The sequence below is a fragment of the Lissotriton vulgaris genome, chromosome 8 (assembly GCF_964263255.1).
Source record: "Lissotriton vulgaris chromosome 8, aLisVul1.2, whole genome shotgun sequence".
Lineage (NCBI taxonomy): Eukaryota > Metazoa > Chordata > Amphibia > Caudata > Salamandridae > Lissotriton > Lissotriton vulgaris.
In genome coordinates, this window is record NC_141696.1 from 1,001,540,177 (window position 1) to 1,001,554,340 (window position 14,164).

General features: G+C 42.5%; 1 protein-coding gene across 1 annotated transcript in view; it reads right to left on the minus strand.

Annotated features, from left to right (window-relative positions):
* Window positions 1-14,164, minus strand: part of PIBF1 (progesterone immunomodulatory binding factor 1) — a 797,165-nt gene that overhangs the window by 671,451 nt on the left and 111,550 nt on the right. The window contains exon 7 of the mRNA XM_086933412.1: window positions 6,343-6,451. Within this exon, the coding sequence (XP_086789538.1) occupies window positions 6,343-6,451 (109 nt within the window). The remainder of the gene's footprint in view (window positions 1-6,342; window positions 6,452-14,164) is intronic.

Here is a 14,164-nt window from a genome sequence, read left to right on the forward strand (position 1 = left end):
TATTTCAACCACAGTGATCCTGTCTGTGAATATCCTATAATATTGCAATCCCTTACATTGTTATTGATTGAATATACGGTTCCGGATCCTGTTCTTCTTTATACCTTTAAAAAGAAACCTTTTTTAATCCTGACATATACGTGATAAGCTGTGGGCGAAAGTTATCTAGCTTCAATACGGGGCCTGCGGGTGGCGGACTATTGTTTTCTATGATATGCTTGACTTGATTTGACTTAACCGTACTAGCGGCCAGCCCTGATGGTTGTAGGCCCATACCTGTATCTGATTAATGTAACAATAAAGGTTTACCAAAAAAAAAAAAGACAAAAACCCACCATAGCACTACTGCAGGAAACTCATTTGGTAGGGGGGGGGGGCTACCAAGGCCTTGGATAGACGAGGCTACAAAATGTTGCTTCACTGAGTTCACGTCCGGTTCCAGGGGGACCGGTATCCTGATACAGAAAAACGCACGTTTCATCCCCTTACTGACTAAGACTGATGACCAGGGCTGCTTTGCGGCCTTGCAGGGGCAATGGGAGGGGAAACTTTTTAATTTGGTCTCAGTATATATCCCACCGGCATTGCACTCGGTTCACCTCCCAAAATTAGATGACTTCCTTCTGACTCTCCCCGAGGGTGAGATCATCCTGGGGGGGGACTTTAATGCAGTCCTGGACACACAACTTGATAGATACCCCATACCGGTTCATGCGGGTGGGGTCCCCTACCTCCAGCGGTTTGTAACGGCCATGGGACTGACTGACATCTGGAGACATCTGCACCCGGGTACGAAACAATACACTTTTCACTCCGCTGTACACGGCAGTCTCTCTCGCCTCGACCACTTCCTGACGCTGGGAGAAGGCCTCCAACACATAGACACAATGGCAATTCACCCTCGAGGGATTTCAGACCACTCGCCACTCACGCTAACACTTTCTTCTCAGGCACGATCACGCAAACGCATTTACCCCATTCACGCTACCGACTTTAAGGTTCCACAGGTTCGCAAGGCCCTTAAGAAAACAACAAAGCAATACTTCCAAGAGAACATACACTCAGTGCGTTCCCCCGAGACACTTTGGGAAGCCTATAAAACGGTCCTGCGGGGACAAGCCATTAGCTCTATCACGGGTCATAAAAGACAGTTGTCACAGGAATTAGTTGATCTGGAGGTGGCTTTACAGGAACGGACCGCAGCCCACGAACAACACCCCTCTCCATCAACCCTTCACGCACTTACCCTTCAACAACAACTATACAACGATCACCTGCGCATCCGAGTACAAGGGCACATAACCGACACTCAAAATAGAATCTACGAGGTGGGTGAAAAAGCTGGGAAAATGTTGGCATGGCTTGATAAACAGGAGGGTAATTCCAGGGGGATCCATCGCTTGAAAGACGACCAAGGGGCAGTACACACAGACCCAAGACATATCACTGAACTACTCGCGACCTACTTTGAACGGGTGTACTTCCCGGAACGTGTAATCACACCTGAGATGGCCAAAGACATCCTAGCTCCGATCGAGATCCAAACATTGTCCCCGGAAGCGTCACATGAGCTGGAAGCGGATATCACCGCCGATGAAATCCAGCTGGTGATTCGGGCACTAAACCCGGGCAAAGCAATGGGACCCAATGGCATACCCATTGAATGGTACCAAGCAGTGCCTGGAACCCTCAGTGAACATCTACTGGGAATGTTTAGGGAATGTCTAGAGAAAGGTTCCCTCCCGCCGGACCAATGTGTGGCGACCATTGTAACTATTCCTAAACCGGGCAAACCACCTGATGAGTGTTCCTCTTATCGCCCCATATCCTTGTTAAATGCTGAAGTTAAGATTCTGGCTAAACTCCTAGCGACCAGAATCCTGCTCCATCTGTCGTCGATTATACACCCGGATCAATCCGGATTTATACCACACAGAAATACAGCGTTGAATCTGCGAAGGCTGCACGGCGTGCTGGCTAGAGCAGATTCTATTAACGCACCAGCGGTGATTTTAGCACTTGACGCAAAGATGGCGTTTGATCTTGTGGAATGGGCGTATCTTTTTGAGGCACTGAAGCGCTTGGGATTCGGGCCCCGCTTTATTGCATGGGTCAAACTATTATACACTGACCCGGTGGCACACGTGGTAGCTAATGGACATATCTTGCGCACGTTCCCGCTGGGGAGGGGTACACGGCAGGGTTGTCCCTTGTCACCCCTGCTGCTCGCTATCTCCTTGGAACCCCTTGCGACTCTCATACGGACCTCGCCTCTCCTCAAGGGCATATCATGGAGTGAGGGATGGGAGGACCGACTGTCTTTATATGCAGACGATATGTTGATTTATCTAACAAACCCCGAATGCGGGGTACCAGCTCTATTGCATATTTGTGACACACACAGCAGCGTTTCCGGCTATACGCTGAATTGGAATAAGTCAGAACTGTATGTTTTGCAGGGACAGGCCCCGAACCTTGGCGAGGCGTGCCCACTAGCGATAGCGGGCATGTCGTTAAAATATCTGGGCATTCAAGTCACTAAGGATCCAGCGGAATTTATGGATAAGAATCTGAAGCCGCACCTGGATAGACTTAAACGAGATGGTGCGTTCTGGTCGGGTCTCCCGTTAACACTTCTGGGTAGAGCTGCACTCTATAAAATGATGGCATTGCCACGATTTTTATACGTCCTCAAAAATACACCCTATCCTGTGGCCCCTAGGTTTTTCCAGAAAGTGGCAGCGCTGGTCGGGAACCTCCCTGCACGCATTGCACAATCCAAGCTGCACAGAGGCTGGTACGACGGTGGTATCGCATTACCTAACTTAAGACTGTACTACTGGGCAGCACACCTTAAGTCCATCAACCAGTGGATTCACGCGCCTCAAACTGAGCCAGCGTTCCAGTCGGACAGGGCGCAACTGGGCACGAATAGCCTGTTGGGTCCATTATACGATCACCGTAAAGTTCGTGCTCTACTGGGGCCCACTAGACTGACAGTACAGATGTGGCATACAGCAACAGCAGCACTGGGTTGGAAGGGGAAGATCACCAAAATGACCCCGCTATGGGATTCTCGGATGTTGGGCAACATGAGAAACAGTAAGGGCTTTGCACACTGGGACACTATAGGGATTTCCACGGTGGGTGATCTCTGGGAGAGGAACGGGGTGATACCCTTTAACCGGCTAAAAGAATTATATGACCTTGGTGACAGGGAACTTTATAGATACATCCAGATACGACATGCATTGCTCGCAGCCCTGCCCACCGACACAACACTGCCTGAGTCCTCGCCGTTAGAAGACCGCCTCCTTACAGATTTTATGATGGAACGGGCAACATCACTCACGTACCGGAAATTGCTCAAACACTTCCCAGATCCGACACTCCTATTAAAGGCAAAATGGGAGGGTGACACTAGCGAAATGGACGAGCATGAATGGAATGAGGCGCTTGGATCCCCTAAGGAAGTAGGCATCTCTGCCCGACTACGGCTAGTACAACTCAAGATACTACACATATTTTATTACACCAGGACCATGCTACACCGCATCCATAGGATTCCACATCCTTACTGTCTTCGTGGGTGTGGGGAGGAAGGAACATTTTTCCACACCATATGGGAATGCCCCAAGATTCGGGAATACTGGAAACAGATACTCCGCACCATCTCACAAACATTAGAACTATCGCTGGTGCCTGACCCAAGGAGGTGCTTGTTAAACGTATGGGAGCCTACTGACCTCTCTAGATATGAACAGCTCTGGTTCACAGTGGGATTAATGGTGGCAAAACGAGACATCGCACAGCGCTGGGGCGCGGCAGAAATGCCGACCAAGTCACAATGGTGTCTAAATATGGACAGGGTGATGGTAACGGAAAGGGCAGTATATTCTAATCGGGCCTGCCCGGGGAAGTGGAATAAGATTTGGACGAAATGGAATGTGTACAGGGGGGAAATGTGTGACCCTTTGCTGGAAGAGGATCAAGATGTCTTCGATGAGGAAGAGGAAGAGGGGTAAAGCTAAGTGCGAATTGCTGGGAGGAGGGAAGCCGAGGTTACTGTACGGGATCTCCTATTTGAAGTGCTAATGGGGAGGCACTGGGTGGATGTAATGGTGAGATTGGTGGGGTACGATCGAGTAAATGAGTATGGGACTAGAGTAGGCCTCTCACAAGAGGTACTTGTAACTCAGACTGTGTTGATTCACGCAAGATCGTAATACTATTCCTAACGTTTGAAGTTAAATGTTATTGTTTACAAAAAAGTTAAATCAAAAACCTCATCCAGAGTCGATACAGATATCTGTGATGCACCTTTCTCTCGCAGCAGCCTTATTTGGATTAATACAAAGACTGATGCTGCATTTTGAATCACAAACTGTGTTAGCGGCCGGCCCACAGGGTTGTAGGCATTCCGCTGTGTATTATACAGGTGCAATAAAGGTTTAAAAAAAAAAAAAAAAAAAATACTGTTTACATGCTTTACGGTAACAACTTATTTGGGAACAAAACTTTAAACATACATAATGCAAATGCGCTTATGCTACCCACTTCTTTTTAAAATGAACACCAACCCTCACTGTGAATTCTACACTAAAACATACATCACTCAACCATATTCAAACACCGTCATTCAAACTCACCCAATAAAAACATAATAACCATTAGTGTATACACATAAAAGAGGACTTGGACAACAACAAATTTATCTAGCTACTATTCTAGTGTATAATTTCTATAAAGCATACTTTATCAACTCAAAATTGAATTTTTAATCATATCAATTTGTCATTACATATCCAGTATCTTGTTCCTGATATTCAATATAATACTTTCAAGAAATAATCTTATAATGCATACATTTGCAGTTGATATTCTATTATGCCTGGCTGTAAAACATTTCCATCAATCAGACCCTATGTTAGTGCACTAACATTGTAGCGTAGAATTTTCAAAGTGGGTTGGTTTTCATTTTTTAAAAAAAGGACGTATGAGCACATTTGGTTTATGTTTGTATAAAATATTGTTCCAAAAGAAGTTGTGTGCTAAGGCATGAAAACTGTACTTTTTTATTAAATAAAATACAATCACTGATATTGATTATAGGTTGTGGCTCTGTACTGGCTAATTACATGTATTAGGTGGTAAGAGTTATCCCACATTTGAAAGTAATAGCGGGTGGTTTCGTCTTGTAACTTATGGTTTTGATTCTCTTGGTTGGTTCCCCATATTCGTAAATACAGTGGCACTTGTTGTGGATATAGAAAGTAGGATACATGAAAAGATGAAACTGATATTTCAAACCTTTCATAAAACCAGTTACCATAAAGAATGTCAAAGCAGTCACATACAGCTGTACTTATACTGAGGAAAACTGCAGCTCAAAGTATACAAGTAATATTGGCAAATTAACCTAATTCAATAACGGAATGGAATTAAACATGCTGCATAGCAGCAAATTGTACATTTATAATATTTAAAGTAATAGATTGGTGTAGTTGTGGACATCCCAGCCTCTCATTACCTCAAAGAGATCATCAGATATAAAACTTTCAATGCTAGCCTTTCAGAAGTGATAGCACCAGATGGACACTCTGGCAAGGAAGAAACCTATCCCATGATTAGGGCAACATTCACCTCGCAAAGAGCAATCTTCAGGTACGTTTGCTGATCTCTTCAAATTACATATGAGGTATGTGACCCAGGGCTTTCAATAACAACAGTCCACTTGTCTTTGAGTTTTGTACAACAGGAGAGAAGAGCTTTTACCCGTTAGCACTACAGCAGTTATCAAAACCATAAGACAATATATTTTAAACCTTCCTAAAATCTTCTACAGACAGAAGAATTTGAGCCTTTTCTAATTTTCTATTTCTGTAGGAATAACAGTCACTTGGAGAGAAATAAAATCATCTTTGCCGATGATCTGTGGGCAACATTGTAAACCACTTGAATTTAACACGACTAGCAATCCATAGCTTCTATTTGGCATCAAACTGAAAAGATTTTAATTTCAAACAATAGATTTGTGTGGAGCTGGAGTCTGTAGCAAAGAGATATGCAATATAAACCATAGTTCTTACATTGCATGAAGGAAAATTCTATTATGGTAGTCTAACAAAGAAAGAGCTAGAATGGCGGTGAAATGGAAATGAGAATAGCAAAACATAAAGCATTTGATAGAAGGTAAATGCAAGCCCTGTTATGTCAGTTTTCATCCATTCGCTCAAAGAATAAGACCTTTTCCAAAAGATGACTATTAAATTCATAAGACTTCTCTCAGGATGCAGGCCTTAAATTGGCTACTAGAAAATGATAGAACACTTGAAAACTCACCTCTTTTGATAGCTCATTTTTGTCTTTGGTTTTTGCTGTGTGTGAAACTTCCAGTATTTCAAATCTCCTTCGAAGTTCGGATAATTCATGATCAAAAGCATCACGTTCACTGTTAAAATAAAAGTAAATATAATAAAATATACAAAACTTTTTGTGACTGCTGATCTTGATAAGAAGTCTCTGCAATAGTGCCTAGCCCAGATAACATATTGAAAAACAAAATAGGTGTAGCAAATGGTTAAAAAATACATTTAATTGAAATTTGAATAAGGAATGTAAACTTGTAGGTTTCAGAGACAGGGTAAGCTTCAAGTTCAGAGTCATTGTAAAATTTAGGTTCAAGCCTAGGTTTAGCTCCAGAGGATAGAATAGCAATGGGGAGCAAAGCATACTTATGAAATCTCCGCCCAATGCTACGGTTACAGTACATAAGCAGAGAGTTGCATAAAGGATGGGGTAAAAAGTAAAAATTCTTTAAAGATCCACTTGTGGTCGGCATCCAACGCTTAGGAAGTTGCAGGACTGGGAGGACATTGGAAGTGGGACATGAGGGGATATCTACATAGAGTGATATGCTAGATGGAAAAGAAATCATTGTTGTGGTCATGCACACAGAGCCCATCCAACGGTCAGGCACGTCTTGTCAGTCCCACTGAAGTTATATGCTGGGACTACAAGGTCCTTGGGAAGTGATCATACAAACTAATCATAAGACTTTACAGGTCGAAGATTCAACAGAAAATATATATACACAGATCAAAGTTGTAAGCATTGGGGCTCATCTGTATCTGATGTTATAAGGGGGAGGATTTTTTTTATCAATTAGCAGCCGTGCAATTGTATAGTTATTTAGAAAGAGCTGGGCTATGAACTGCTCATAGGCTTTGTCACATTTCTTCCACTTTGTCAACCAGGCATAATTAGGGACACAAATATAAACCAACACAAATAGTATCTCCATAATTTGGGCTTAATACTAACTCCTAGATACATATCTCAACTTTGAATGTGGAAGCTTAACTCTAAAAATATATACACTAGATGGAAAAATCTTCAATTTAAGGAATAGTGAAAAAAGGTCTACAAATACTGATAAATGAACTCTTAAAAAGATGCTCTATTGCTGTCCCCGTTTAGAGTCACATTATATAAGTACCTTCCCATACAATAGAACCAAATGCCCAATTACACAAAATGAAGATTAAAAAGAATGGCCTCGTCTTGGAAATGAAGAGTGCCAAAACCGTTTATGTTGCAATAGATGCAGAAGTAGCACCTTCTTGTAGAAGGTGTTTTAATTTTTTCCAGGATCTCCCTGCACAGTGGAGGCAGGGTTGGGTATTCGTAGTATAAGACTTCAGAAGCCCAGGTCCTAAGTTCAATAAAGTCAATCTGTGATGCAATAGGTTGACTTGAACCCTAAATGGAAGAACTGGTCTGCACGTCAGCCTCCTATGTAGTCAAACTAAGAAGTGTAGATCAGCATTGGTGTGGCTTGAAACGCTAACCTAGTTTGCCTTAAGCTCTAGAGCTGCGGTTCTTAACCTGTGGTCCAGAGACCCCTGGGGGTCTGCGAGGCCCACTTAGGGGGTCTACGACTGTTTTACTAAATTAAATATTACAACACATTAAAATTAATAAAGTATATTCGAATAAAGAAGTCAAATTAAAAATGTCAAAGCTTTTTCTATATTTGATTGTGAATTAAACAAAACATTTCAATTTGTTTGGTGTATACTGGGTTTTGTATTTTTGTGATTTTTTTTTAAGTTCAAATCATAAAAGTTGCATATATCCATAAAAGCAAAACTATGCTAGCTTCTCCAGGATCTACATATTATGGGCTGCCCAGGTTGGGTTCACAGGGCTGATCTCAAGTCTATATTGTGGTCCTCCCTCTTCAAAGCTGAGAAGGTATTCAGAGTAGTTAGGAGAAGATTAGACACTTAAGTCATTGCCTACAACCTGCACCACATGAGGTAGAAACACTGACTTGGGAGTGGGGTTGTGTGGACCATACTCGAGATGAGCTAGCAATTAGTGGGGGCAAAAAAAAGTGTTATAGTCATAGTAGGGGATGGGAGAAACAGTTCATGCAGGTAGTACTCCCACCCAATATAACAATTCTAGTAGTATTTTTCCCATCTGCGCTTTTTAATGATTCTCAGCAACGTGGTGAGCTTCCATCCTCGATGAGGAAATGCGCAATTTTATTTCCTCCAAAGAAGCATTAATTCCCTCTTATTCTGTATTCCTATCCTGCCTTTTCCACACTCAATGCCGATTTCAAGATCTTGAGTAAGATATTAGTGACTTGTTTGCTTCCACATTGCGCTCCCTAGTCCATCCTCTAGTCCATTAATGCGGTTTCCTGTCTGATGGCTGAGTTTAAAGAGATTTCCCTTGAAGACTCCAGAAGGGCTATTCATAATCTTAAATCGGGTTCACCGGCCAATCCTTGCGCTTCTTTCCTTTTGGCTCTGGGAGTGGACATTATTAATCCTACTATGAATGCCCTTTTAATTAAGACCAGGAATACAGCTACAGTTCTGCGTCTCTGGAAGCAGACGAAAATCTTACCACTTTTAAAAAACCAAATGCAGACCCTGACATCCTAGGCAACTACAGGCCTATTTCTCTTTTGCCTGCATCATCCAAGTTGCTGGAAAAGTTTGTGTATGACCAACTCTCTAAGCATCTTGAGGTCAATAAATTATTACACTCTACTCAGTCTGGCTGCAAGCAAAGATTCAGCATGGAGACTGCCCTCTTGGAGGTGCCTGAACTGATCAAAGGCATCATAGATGCTGGTGGTCGGGCAGTCTTGCTACTGTTAGATCTGTTGGCAGCATTCGATATGGTCCTGACTGCTAAACAGACTTCAGGAGATTGTCATCAGGGACAAGGCCCGGAAGTGGAGGAAATCCTTCTGAGAGGATAGGAAGCTAGAGGTCTGGCTACCTCATTTCACCTCTTGCAGCCCAAATGTCTCAGTCAGGGTCCCCCAGGCTTTAAGCCCCACGCTGTTTAATATTTATAGGACTCCCCTCACTGAATTGGTGAAGTCATTTGGGGCCAAAATAATCACCTATACCGATGACACTCAGATTATTTTCCCATTTGACAAAGGCGTGCCAGTTGAACAAGGTGATATAAACCATGCCTCTCTGCCGTTTTTCGTTGGATGAGTTTCTTCCAACTGAAATATAATACTGAGAAGACGGGTGTGCTCTGTGTAGGGCTCAATTTTGACCTCAAGCTGGAAATGCACGGCCTGAGGGGTCACCCCAACCAATAGAGGCAAAGTGTTTCCTCATTTGCATAAGCGCCATGCCCCCATGCAATCTAGGAACGTCCTCTGAAGGGGTCCCACAAGCATCTGAGGCCCCTTCTGTAAGACCAAAGTGCCCCGGGTGTGCGCAAAGCGGAAGCAAACACCTGTTGCACCCCCAGGGCACTTCCATACTACGGCCCGTGGAAGGCAAATGGGAAAATATTTGGTTACATAACAGGAATGAGCCTCATGCTTGATGTCAGTTTATGTAGAGATGTCAGCTGTAGCATGATCTGTTTCTAATTATATTTACATATCATGCACTTTCACATTAAAAATGCTGTGATAAGTTTCCAATCAAAGGTACCTAATGTATAAAACATTCCAAAGATAACTGGGTTGGGCCTTTTGAAAAGTGGGAATTTGTTCTGATCAGGTTTTGCATGTGATAACCATCACATGCCATCGGTTCCAGTGGTGTGGGGACGGGGTTAATGTAATTTAGGAGTATCTTGATTGTTATAATGTGAAATTTGAATAAAACAGAAAAGATAGAACAGCCACATAAAAAACTTTAAGGGTGACGTAAACAAACACTCCTGTGATGACAGAGAAGGGTTACGTTCTGCAGGGGACTCCTCTAATCTATTGCACTCTACTGCATTTATTACTGCAATGAGTAAATATTTAATTTCAAGCAATATTGTGTTTGGTGGCAGAAACTTCCATAACTGTAAACTAAATGTTCCACTGGCTACATATTTTTTGTGATCCCTGGCATTGTTGCCACAGCTGGAATTAATATACTGTTGGCAATAATCCACAAATACACTACCACAGAAGTTTCCACTCTGTGAACTGGTAATCTCTGAAAGCGTCAATTCACCACTGGTGATATTTTCTCTACTACAACACCATAGGAAACGTATGCAGCGGCTTCACCATACAATGCTCAGCGGGTTATCAGAAGGATCTTTTTCTACAATCCGAAAAGTAGCATCAGTCAGGGAAATGTGATTCTGATTCATGATATACAGATTCACTCTGAAATCTACACAAAGATTCTGTGTGCAGCATATGGCTATATCTGATGGGGTGTGTTGATCGCATAGATGTAGGAAACAAATAGCAATATTTTCAACCAGGGATCGATAAGCTTTGCAGTGTATGCAGTTTACTATTCTTTGAACAATCACCATTTCTCAAGATCAGCAAAAACAATGGATGTTGACAGTCATTACAGTAGCTGAATCTACTGCTGAAGTAGAAGGGCGGGTGCAGTGCACCCCATTGTTCAAATACTCAACTAACCTCCTCACCAAACTCTTGAAGTCCACACCCTTACATCAAGATGGACTTCCATGCAGTTCTATGGGAAGCAAGGTATCGTATCATCAAGAGGATATAAAAAGTGTGGAAGGCCAAGGAAGTAACATGCACACACCCCAAAGCTTGGGGACTCATTATTACAGTTAAGTACCTTCAACAGATCTCACTCTTGGCCTCCTTAACAGAATTAGTGTCTATGTGTCTAGTCAAGTCAAGTAAGCAGCTCCAGGGATTCATTGCAAAAGTGCCTTTGCAGGAGACTGCTCTGAAACGCCTGTTATCTGTCCTGCAAGCAGCAACCACACAGTTTGAGTTTTAAAAATGCTAAGTCGACACCTGCCTTATGCATTTCAACTCCCACCAAGAGGAACAATCATGAAAAAGGCAGCAGCTTCTATTCTGGTCAAATTAGTTCATTTGTGACATCGTCACCTATGTCACGGAACGACACATTGCATTTTGCCTTTGTGGATTTTTAAAATCGATTTCTACCCCAAAAAACCCAAATGTTAACATGCAATTCTAGTGAAATAAAACTGCAAAGTTCAGTTGATGCTCTAGTCAACCAAAAAAGATGTCATGAGCCAACAACACTAGACATGATATTTATACAAACGAAAAGTGAAGGCAATCTCGGTCGGACATTTGTATTTTACCTTTAGTCCTCACTGACAACAGTATGGAGGTTGAGGGGGGTTATGTCCTACGTAACAGACCAGAAAATAAACATTGTAAAATAAAAATTGCTAATATATTAAACAACCAACTTAGCTATCAATCCATTTCCCAAATTAAAGCTTCAACCTGACATTCGAAATTTCAAAGAAGGAAAGGTGTATTGCAAATACTTCAAAAATACCAACTGAAGTTCAATTATACATACTGAACTGACGCATAAATGAATGCAGACTCTGTGGAATTGAGCAGTGCCGAGAGCCAAAGACTAGTAGAATTTTATAATGAAAGTGACATAGACACTAAACCAGCTGCAACTTAAACAGCACACGGATAACATACTCCACCAACTATAATACAAAGCGATCCAGTTTCTGCATGTAGGGACCACACACTTCCTGAACTCAAGAATATCCATGTATACTGCAAACCACTATGTAATAGGGTCCATCCTAATGAGGAAATAAACCAAAGTATGTAAATATAAAGTGGACAACTAAATTTAACACAAAAAACGTATTAAACCTGTCACAACATTTCAGTTTGAAGGGCAGGTTTGCTCTTTTTACCCCTTTTACCAATAATTCAGAGTTGTACAGTCTTACTGTGCGAGGAATATAAATTAGCATTTGTTGGTCAGTGCGTTGTCTTATTCACCAGTTTTACTATTGCTAGTGAAGTGGACAACGACTGTGCCCCATCTCCCTGGGGTGCACAATCAATGGGCCTCCCAACAGTCTCTCTACCTCTGTGCCCATGTCTCTAATACAGGGCGGGAACAAAGGCAAAGTGTTCCCTCATTTGCGGGGGCACGCCAACACGCAAGTGATAGGATGCCCTCTCCACATTTGCACCAGCACAAAATGTTCACAGGGGAAATCTAAATTTTAGAGGGGGCCACACAAGCATCCGTTGCCCCATACTATAACATCAAAGTGCCACGGAGGTGCAAGAAGAGGACAAAAATGCCTATTGTACCCTCGGGTCATTTTTAACAAAATGGTCTTGGTTCTAAATCTGGTTGATCTGAAACAAAATCTACAGAGGATCACTCAATTAATCAGGTTGGATCTCAGTTTCTACTTTCTGTGAAGACCATGGTGCATGATTAGAGGTCAACTATGCTTAATTGAGAAATTGTTGTGTCTCGCATGTTATCAGGTAGGAAATTAGGAGGTTTACCATTAAGACCTCATATCTGAAGGAAAAACTCTGAAAAGTTTACTATTTTGATGGCAAGGCATGTTATCATGATCTTGTTGTCTTAGCACTCCGTTCATCAGCTGTCTTAAACAGGAGAAAGAAAAATAAGCTGCAGACTTTAATGAATTTGTCTTGGCTACAATTATATAATGCTTGTGTAAATAGTTACTGTCCCTAAGTTTGATCATTCAATTTGACAACGTATTCAAATTCATGCTGAAACTGGGTATGGATAAAGGCAGTAAAAGTATATGTATCTACCTGAGAGTGGACTTGCGAGGACTGTAAGAAAGTCAATGGTTAGACCAATCTCATTACCAAATCCACAGCTCCTCATCATCTGGAGGCTACTTGTCCCTTTAACACTCATTTTTTCATTCTCATGTCGGTGTCTCCCCTTAGCAAATGGTAATATGGCTGAGATACCCGCCACCCCCTCTCAACACAATCCCCAAGGATGGGAAACCGGAAACAGTTCTGAAGTTTTTGGAAGACGGGAGGGAGTGACCCTCCCGGCCGTATTTATTAAAATATGAAACAAAATTAAAACATTAAATCAACAGTTTCATATTATGTACAATTTCATTACCACATTGCGATGTTTGGCTAACCTTAACAGATTCTCTAATACAAAGGTTCTCCTAGCCGAACTAACATCCTACAAAACATTTACTTGAAATTTTGAAATTGTACATCCTAACGTTTAAGGGCCAACGGCAAGGTCGTAACCGGTGTCCAGATCCCTAACCCAGAAATATCGCCGTCACTTGTGAGGGGCGGCACAGAGGCGTACCTCAAGTGCAACTACCAATTTCCCTTGACTTGACGGGGGCCCCAATAAAACTCGACGCCACTTAAAGGTCGTACGAGGACTCGTGTGGGTATCTAGAAGGTAGCGTAGACCCCCCCCCCCAAACCCCACACAACTTACCACATCTGCCGTCGCAGACGTCCTGGCCCCGGGAAATTCCCCAGGAGGGGACTGTAACCCCTCCTACCCAGGAAGGGGCCTTGACCGCCTTTCCTTTCCTTTCGGCGACCCATCCTTAGAAGGGACCGCCTCCCCGTTGAGGGGCCAATGGCCACCTCCCCCGAGCGCTCCCATCCGTGCTGGGTGACGCCCACTCATAGGGATCTTCCAATTAGTGCTCACCGATCATGACCTTACCGCCCGACCAAAATAAATACGACAATGCTAACTAAATTACTAATGACTAAATTAAATTAAAAAAGACAGTAGCAACCACAACTTTATTAAAAGCATGCTTACCAATGAACACTAAAGCAGAATTTCTTTATTTGCGAAACATAACACAAATCTACCATTCTTTATTACATACT